The sequence below is a fragment of the Tachyglossus aculeatus genome, chromosome 4 (genome assembly GCF_015852505.1).
Source record: "Tachyglossus aculeatus isolate mTacAcu1 chromosome 4, mTacAcu1.pri, whole genome shotgun sequence".
Taxonomy (NCBI): domain Eukaryota; kingdom Metazoa; phylum Chordata; class Mammalia; order Monotremata; family Tachyglossidae; genus Tachyglossus; species Tachyglossus aculeatus.
Window position 1 is genome coordinate 62,854,026 of NC_052069.1, and position 8,729 is coordinate 62,862,754.

Consider the following 8,729-nt stretch of genomic DNA (forward strand, 5'->3'; position numbering starts at 1 on the left):
AGTCACTTCACTTCCCCGTGCCTCAGTTACCTCATCTGTAAAATAGGGATTCAAACCGTGAGCCCCACGTGGGACAACCTGATCAACTTGTAACTGCCTCAGCACTCAGAACAGCGTTTGGCACATAGTAAACGCTTCACAAATACTATTATCACTATTATTAATATTCTTAGAAGAAGTCTAGTTCCGTTCCTTGCTTTGACCCTCAGGATCCTGGGCCTAGGCTTAGAGAAGCAGCATAGCTCAGTGGAAAGAGCCTGGGCTTGGGAGTCAGAGGTCATGGGTTCTAATCCCGGCTCTGCCACTTGCCCACTGTATGACTTGGGCAAGTCATTTGACTTCTCTGTGCCTCAGTTCCCTCATCTGCCAAATGGGGATGAAGACTTTGAGCCCCAGGTGGGACAACCTGATTACCTTGTATCCCCCCCAGTGCTTAGGACAGTGCTTGGCACATAATTGTTCCAAGTGCTGGGGGGATATCCCCCCCCAGCACTTAGAACAGTGTTTTGCACATAGTAAGCGCTTAACAAATGCCATCATTATTATTTATTATCATTACTTCAGCGCTGAGAACAGCGTTCGGCACCTAGGAAACGCTTCACACATCCTAGTCTTATTGTTATCATTAAGAGAAGCGGCGTGACTCAGTGGCAAGGGCCCGGGCTTGGGAGTCCGAGGTCGTGGGTTCTAATCCCGACTCGGCGTATTATCATTATTATTAATATTCTTCGAAGCGCAGTCTGGTTCCCTGAGGCCTCGGCCCTCAGGGAACGGGGCCTAGTCAGGGGTCAGGCCGCCTTCAAGGGCGCACGCCCCCGTGATTGATGGGTCGGGTGTCAAGTAGGACGCCCCCATCCTCCCCGCCTTACCTCCTTCCCCTCCCCACAGCACCTATATATATGCATATATGTTTGTACGTATTTATTACTCTATTTATTTATTTATTGGTACATATTTATTTATTTATTTGTACATATTTATTCTATTTATTTTATTTTGTTAATATGTTTTGCTTTGCTGTCTGTCTCCCCCTTCTAGACTGTGAGCCCGCTGGTGGGTAGGGACCGTCTCTAGATGTTGCCAGCTTGGACTTCCCAAGCGCTTAGTACAGCGCTCCGCACACAGTAAGCGCTCAATAAATACGATTGAATGAATGAAAGCGCAGTCCGGTTCCCTGAGTCCTCAGCCCTCAGGGAACGGGGCCTAGTCGGGGGTCGGGACGCCTTCACGGGTGCGCGTGCCCCCTGTGAATGATGGCTTGGGCGTCCGGGAGGACGCCACCATCCCCCCCCGCCTTACCTCCTTCCCCTCCCCACAGCACCTGTATATATGTATATATGTTTGTATGTATTTATTACTCTATTTATTTATTTGTCCATATTTATTCTATTCATTTTATTTAGTTAATATGTTTTCTTTGGTGTCTGTCTCCCCCTTCTAGACTGTGAGCCCGCTGGTGGGTAGGGACCGTCTCTATATGTTGCCAACTTCCCAAGCGCTTAGTACAGTGCTATTTATTTTATTTTGTTAATATGTTTTGTAGTCTGTCTCACCCTTCTATTCATTCATTCATTCATTCAATCGTATTTATTGAGCGCTTACTGTGTGCAGAGCACTGTACTAAGCGCTTGGGAAGTCCAAGTTGGCAACATCTAGAGACAGTCCCCGCCCAACAACAGGCTCACAGTCTAGAAGGGGGAGACAGACAACAAAACAAAACATACTAACAAAATAAAATGAATAGAATAAATATGTACAAATAAATAAATAGAGTAATAAATACGTACAAACATATATACATATATGCAGGTGCTGTGGGGAGGGGAAGGAGGTAAGGCGGGGGGATGGGGATATATGTAAATATGTTTATATGTATTTATTACTCTATTTATTTGTACATATTGATTCTATTCATTTTATTTTGTTAATATGTTTTGTTTTGTTGTCTGTCTCCCCCTTCTAGACTGCGAGCCCGCAGTTGGGTAGGGACCATCTCTAGATGTTGCCGACTTGGACTTCCCAGGCTCTTAGTCCAGTGCTCCGCACACAGCAAGCGCTCAATAAATACGATTGAATGAACGAATGAATGAATGATTGAATGAATGAATGATTGAGTGAATGAAAGCTTGGTCCGGTTCCCGGAGTCCTCGGCCCTCAGGGAACGGGGCCTAGTCGGGAGTCGGGCCGCCTTCACGGGCATGTACCCCCGTGATTGACTGGTAGGACGCCCCTATCCCCCCTGCCTTACCTCCTTCCCCTCCCCACAGCACCTGTATATATGTTTGTACATATGTATTCCTCTATTTATTTATTTTATTTGTACATATTTATTCTATTTACTTTATTTTGTTAATATGTTTTGCTTTGCTGTCTGTCTCCCCCTTCTAGACTGTGAGCTCGCTGTTGGGTAGGGACTGTCTCTACATGTTGCCGACTTGTACTTCCCAAGTGCTTAGTACAGTGCTCAGTACAGTGCTCTGCACACAGTAAGCGCTCAGTAAATACGATTGAATGAATGAATGAATGAATGAATGAATGAATTTAAACAGGTGATGTGGGGAGGGGGAGGAGGGGGCTCAGTCTGGGAAGGCTTTCTAGACTGTGAGCCCGCCTCTAGATGTTGCCGACTTGGACTTCCCAAGCGCTTACTCCAGCGCTCCGCACACAGTAATCGCTCAGTAAATACGATTGAATGAATGAGTGCTTAAGGGATGCCATCATTATTAGCACTACCTGTATATATGTATGTACTTATTTATTACTCTATTTATTTATTTTACTTGTACATATTTATTCCATTTATTTTATTTTAATATGCTTTGTTTTGTTGTCTGTCTCCCCCTCCTAGCCTGTGAGCCCGCTGTTGGGTAGGGACCATCTCTAGATGTTGCCAACTTGTCCTTCCCAAGCGCTTAGTCCGGTGCTCTGCACACAGTAAGCGCTCAATAAATACGATTGAATGAATGATTGATTGAATGAATGAATGATTGATTGAATGAATGAATGAATGAATATATACAGGTGATGTGGGGAGGATAAGGAGGGAGAGGAGGGGGCTCAGTCTGGGAAGGCCTTCTACTGTGAGCCTGCTGATGGGTAGGGACCGTCCCTAGATGTTGTCAACTTGTCCTTCCCAAGCGCTTAGTCCAGTGCTCTGCACACAGTAAGCACTCAATAAATACGATTGAATGAATGATTGATTGAATGAATGATTGATTGAATGAATGAATGATTGATTGAATGAATGAATGATTGATTGAATGAATGAATGAATGAATGAATATATACAGGTGATGTGGGGAGGATAAGGAGGGAGAGGAGGGGGCTCAGTCTGGGAAGGCCTTCTAGACTGTGAGCCCGCTGTTGGGTAGGGACCGTCTCTAGATGTTGCCAACTTGTCCTTCCCAAGCGCTTAGCCCAGTGCTCCGCACACAGTGAGTGCTCAATAAATGCGATTGAATGAATGAATGGATTGAATGAATGAATGAATGAATATATACAGGTGATGTGGGGAGGATGAGGAGGGGGAGGAGGGGGCTCAGTCTGGGAAGGCCTTCTAGCCTGTGAGCCCGCTGTTGGGTAAGGACCGTCTCTAGATGTGGCCAACTTGTCCTTCCCAAGCGCTTAGTCCAGTGCTCTGCACACAGTAAGTGCTCAATAAATACGATGGAATGAATATACAGGTGATGTGGGGAGGATAAGGAGGGGGAGGAGGGGGCTCAGTCTGGGAAGGCCTTCTAGCCTGTGAGCCTGCTGTTGGGTAGGGACCGTCTCTAGATGTTGCCAACTTGTCCTTCCCAAGCGCTTAGTCCAGTGCTCTGCACACAGTGAGCGCTCAATAAATATGATTGAATGAATGATTGATTGAATGAATGAATGAATATATACAGGTGATGTGAGAAGGGGGGCTCAGTCTGGGAAGGCCTTCTAGCCCGCTGTTGGGTAGGGACCGTCCCTAGCTGTTGCCAACTTGTCCTTCCCAAGCGCTTAGCCCAGTGCTCCGCACGCAGTTAGCACTCAATAAATACGATTGACTGAAGGACTGATTGATTGAATGAATGAATGATTGATTGAATGAATGAATATATACAGGTGATGTGGGGAGGAGGGGGCTCAGTCTGGTAAGGCCTTCTAGCCTGTGAACCCGCTGTTGGGTAGGGACCGTCCCTAGATGTGGCCAACTTGTCCTTCCGAAGCGCTCAGCCCAGTGCTCCTCACGCAGTGAGTGCTCAATAAATACGATTGAATGAAGGAATGATTGATTGAATGAATGATTGATTGACTGAATGAATATATACAGGTGATGTGGGGAGGAGGGGGCTCAGTCTGGGAAGGCCTTCTAGCCTGTGAGCCCGCTGTTGGGTAGGGACCGTCTCTAGCTGTGGCCAATTTGTCCTTCCCAAGCGTTTAGCCCAGTGCTCCTCACACAGTGAGCGCTCAATAAATACGACTGAATGAATGAATGAATTTTCATCCATTGCAGTCGTCGGCCCTCAGGGAACGGTCCCCGGCGGCCGCGCCTGCGCACGCGCGCGCGCCCCCGTGATTGACGGGTCGGGCGCCGGCCCGGAAGCCGTCGCGCAGGCGCGCCGGGCCCTCCCCGAGCTCCCCTCCGCCGGCCGGGGTCGAGGGCTTCCCGGCAGGCCGCGCGGCGCGGCTGCGCAGTGCGGGCCGGGGACTGGGCGGGGGGGGGGGGCCGCCTTTTAATTCCATTGTGGAGAGGAGACGGCGTTATTAGGATTAACGGGAGGAGGAGGAGGCGGCGGAAGGGACCGTAAGTGAGGCCGCCCCCCGCCGCGCCATGCGGCCCCGCGCGGCATGAAAGTCGGCAGCGGCTTCCCCGGAGGAGGAGGAGGCGGTGGTGGTGGTGGTGGGAGGGCGGGCGAGATGGAGCCCACCTTCCCCCCGGGCATGGTCATGTTCAACCACCGGCTCCCCCCCGTCACCAGCTTCGCCCGGCCTGCGGGCTCCCCCGCCGCCCCTCCCCCGCACTGCGTGCTGGCCTCCTCCTCCTCCTCCTCCTCCTCGTCGTCGTCGACGTCCAGTAGCACCTCAGAGCCCGCCCCGCCCTCGGACGTGACTTTCAAGAAGGAGCCCGTGGCGGGCGCGGCCTTCCCCCCTCAGCGGACCCCCTGGGGGTTCCTGCAGTCCCTGGTCAGCATCAAGCAGGAGAAGCCGTCGGAGCCGGAGGAGCACCACCACCACCACCATCACCACCACCACCACCACCACCACCGCCACTACGGGGGTCTCTTCGCCGGGGCCGAGGACAGGGACGGGGCCGTCGTCCAGGACCTCAGCCTGCTGGGCCAGCCCGCCCCGCCGCCCCAGGACCCGCTCCCGGCCGGCGGCGGCGGCGGCGGCGGCCAGGAGGAGCCCAAGCAGGACGGCGGCGTCAAGAAGGCCAAGAGGCCCAAGCCAGAATCTCAGGGAACCAAAGCCAAGAGGAAGCCCGGCGCCGCTTCCAAGCCTTCCGGGGACGGCGCCGTCCCGTCCCCGAGCCAGAAGCCGCACGTCTGCGAGCACTGCAGCGCGGCCTTCCGCAGCTCCTACCACCTGCGCCGCCACGTCCTCATCCACACCGGGGAGAGGCCTTTCCAGTGCGGCCAGTGCAGCATGGGCTTCATCCAGAAGTACCTCCTGCAGCGCCACGAGAAGATCCACAGCCGCGAGAAGCCGTTCGGCTGCGACCAGTGCAGCATGAAGTTCATCCAGAAGTACCACATGGAGAGGCACAAGAGGACCCACAGCGGGGAGAAGCCATACAAGTGCGACACCTGTCAGCAGTATTTCTCCAGGACCGACCGGCTGCTGAAGCACAGGCGCACCTGCGGCGAAGCCATAGCGAAGGGAGCGGCCGGCGCGGAGCCCGGCTCGTCCCACCCCGCCCCCGGGCTGGGCGGCCTGGCCGCGTTGTCTCAGGGAAGCGCCAGCTCCTCCAGGAGGAAGAGCAAGTCCAAGAGCCTGGCCGCCGAAGGCAAGGAGCCCAAGGCCGGCAAGGCCGGCGAGGCCCCGGTCCCCGGTCACGGCGGCCTGCCCGGCTACTCGGTGGAGATCCCCCTCGTGTCTTCCGCCGGCGGCGGCGGCGGCGGCGCGGCGGGCGCCGGCCTCGACGAGCTGCAGAAGAGGGTGCCAAAGCTGGTCTTCAAGAAGGGAGGCCGAAAGAACGTCGACAAGAGCTACCTGAACTTCGCCGCCGCCCCCTTACCGGACCTCGGCGGGCAGAAACCCCTGGCCGGGAAGCCGAGCGGGCCCCTCGGCGCGGTGGCCGGCGCGGAGGCCGTCGGGATGCTCCCCGGCGCGGGGGGCAAGCCGGCCCAGATGGGCGGCGGTGGCGGCGGCGGCGGCAGCTACGACGGTGCCATGCAGTTCTCCAAGAAGAGGAGATACCTACAGACCGCCAGCAGTAACAGTGCCTTTTCTCTCAACGTGGGGCCCATGGCCTCCCAACAGTCCGTCATCCAGTCGGCGGGCGTCAGCGTCATGGACGGCGAGGCTCCGTTGTCGCTCATCGACCCCTCCCCCCTGAACGCCGAGATCAAGGCCTGCCACGATAAGTCCGGCATTCCCGACGAGGTCCTGCAGAGCCTCTTGGATCAGTACTCCAACAAGTCGGAGGGCCAGAAGGAGGATCCCTTCAGCATAACGGAACAGCGGGTGGATCTGCACCCCTCAGGAGAACACGCGGAGATGGTTCAGGAGGACAACCTGAGCCCGGGCACTCAGGCGCCTTCGAACGATAAGGCGAGTATGTTGCAGGAGTACTCCAAATTCCTGCAGCAGACCTTTGAGAGAACCACCAACAGCACCGGTTTCGCTTTCGGGCCCAGCTTCCAGTTCGTCAGCCTGTCCTCGACCCTCCACAACCACACGCTCTTTCCAGACAAGCAGATCTACACTACGTCTCCCCTGGAGTGTGGTTTCAGCCAGTCCGTTACCTCAGTGTTGCCAACTTCGTTGCCAAAGCCGCCGTTTGGAATGCTGCTTGGATCCCAACCAGGTTTCTATTTATCCGCCCTGGAGGCGACGCATCAGCAGTTGACTCCCTCGCAGGAGCTGGACGACCTGATCGACGCCCAGAAGAACCTGGAGACGTCCTCCGGCTACCAGGCCGCGTCGCAGAAGTTGACCGGCCAGAAGGAGCAGCAGAAAACGTTGGAGTCCTCGACGAGCTTTCAGATCCCGTCTCAGGAGCTAGCCGGCCAGATCGACCCTCAGAAGGACCTAGAGCCTAGAACCACGTACCAGATCGAGAACTTTGCACAAGCGTTCGGTTCTCAGTTCAAGTCGGGCGGCAGGGTGCCAATGACCTTTATCACTAACTCTAACGGAGAAGTGGACCATAGAGTCAGGACTTCAGTGTCAGATTTCTCAGGGTATACAAATATGATGTCTGATGTAAGTGAGCCATGTAGTACCAGAGTAAAGACGCCAACCAGCCAAAGTTACAGGTAAGGTCCCAGGTGTGACCAGGCTGGGGGCTGGGGGCGGGGGGCGGGTGGGCGGGGGGGGTCTTCTAATGTAATTAGTTTTATTTGGAGAACACTGCCATTGGAATGTTTCTACACGGTCCTCTTGCGAATAATGTAACATGCCCTTTCAATGCAACTTTTCATATTTAGTTTATTTTGTTAGCGTGATCTTAGGTCTGTTTGTATTATGATTTTTAAATCAAAATCAATAGGCGAGAGATAGTCGGACGTTCGCGTGACAATGCTTAGCAATCAGATTTACACGTAGAGGTCGTCAGGGAATAGCCCGAAAGTTTAAAATGCAAAAAAAAAAAAAAAAAAACAACAAAAAACAAAAACAGAAAAAAAAAACCCCACAAAAAACAGAAACGAAACAAAAACAAAAAAAAAAACCACACCCCCCAACTTTGTTCCTAGGATTAAGGTTTATTCTAATTGCTTTACTCTCAGGAAAGTGTAATAGCGCATGGGAATTCTGTACGTTTTTACCGTATCGGAATATCCGACCCGCGGATAGAAGGATGACGGTTCACCATTTCAGAGCTCTAAAACGTTTCTAATTGCTGTCTCTATCTGGGCTGATCCAAAATTCTGAGATATTAACTACCTGTGTTTCGTTGCCGCTTTTAAACAGTGTTCGATCTTCCAACCACGCCCATTCCAGACCGGTAGAACGAATATTCTTGGATCTTTAACTGAAGCCTGGAATGATAGCTTTAATATGGGGGGTGGGGGGGGGCGTAAAAAAAAAAAAGCACCCGCCCCTCATTCCCAACTCCAAAAAAAAAAAAAAAAAAAGAAAAAGAAAAGACTGGAATTCCATGAAGAGATTCTAGTGACTTCTCTAGGGACTTCAAGTGAGCGAAACCCGAATGGTCAGTTCAAACCTTAAGATGGGAGTTTGTGGCTTAGGCCGATTTTGGGGCTGTATTATTTATCATACGCGGTTAAAATGAATTTCTCCCTAGCCCACCTGCCCCCTTCTATTTCGCGTTTCACCACACCCACCTCCCGTGTCTCGTGCCCTCCGGACCGCGCGTCGATGGTTCCCGAGCTCCATCTCCTTGACTCTTTCTATCATGACGGTTTAAACTTTTAAACGATTTACATTCCAAAAGTTCTATTAATCCACTCTCTACTTTTTATGCGTCCGACGGCATCAGATACGGAACGGCGAAGAGATAAGCGCTCATTTTTAAAAATATTTGTCGACAGCTGTGTGCGATAAGGTTGTAATTCCATCTGGTGACGTAATCA

The 8,729-nt window shown here is 52.6% G+C and overlaps 1 protein-coding gene across 1 annotated transcript; it reads left to right on the forward strand.

The window, feature by feature from the left end:
* Window positions 1-4,751: 4,751 nt before the first annotated feature.
* Window positions 4,752-7,480, forward strand: ZNF281 (zinc finger protein 281). The gene has a single exon (XM_038745491.1). The coding sequence runs from the start codon at window positions 4,819-4,821 to the stop codon at window positions 7,453-7,455; it is 2,637 nt and encodes an 878-aa protein (XP_038601419.1). The 5' UTR covers window positions 4,752-4,818; the 3' UTR covers window positions 7,456-7,480.
* The last annotated feature ends 1,249 nt before the right edge of the window (window positions 7,481-8,729 follow it).

Excerpts from the sequence above, each read along its gene's own strand:
- ZNF281 (XM_038745491.1), top strand. The coding sequence starts at position 4,819 with ATGAAAGTCGGCAGCGGCTTCCCCGGAGGAGGAGGAGGCGGTGGTGGT.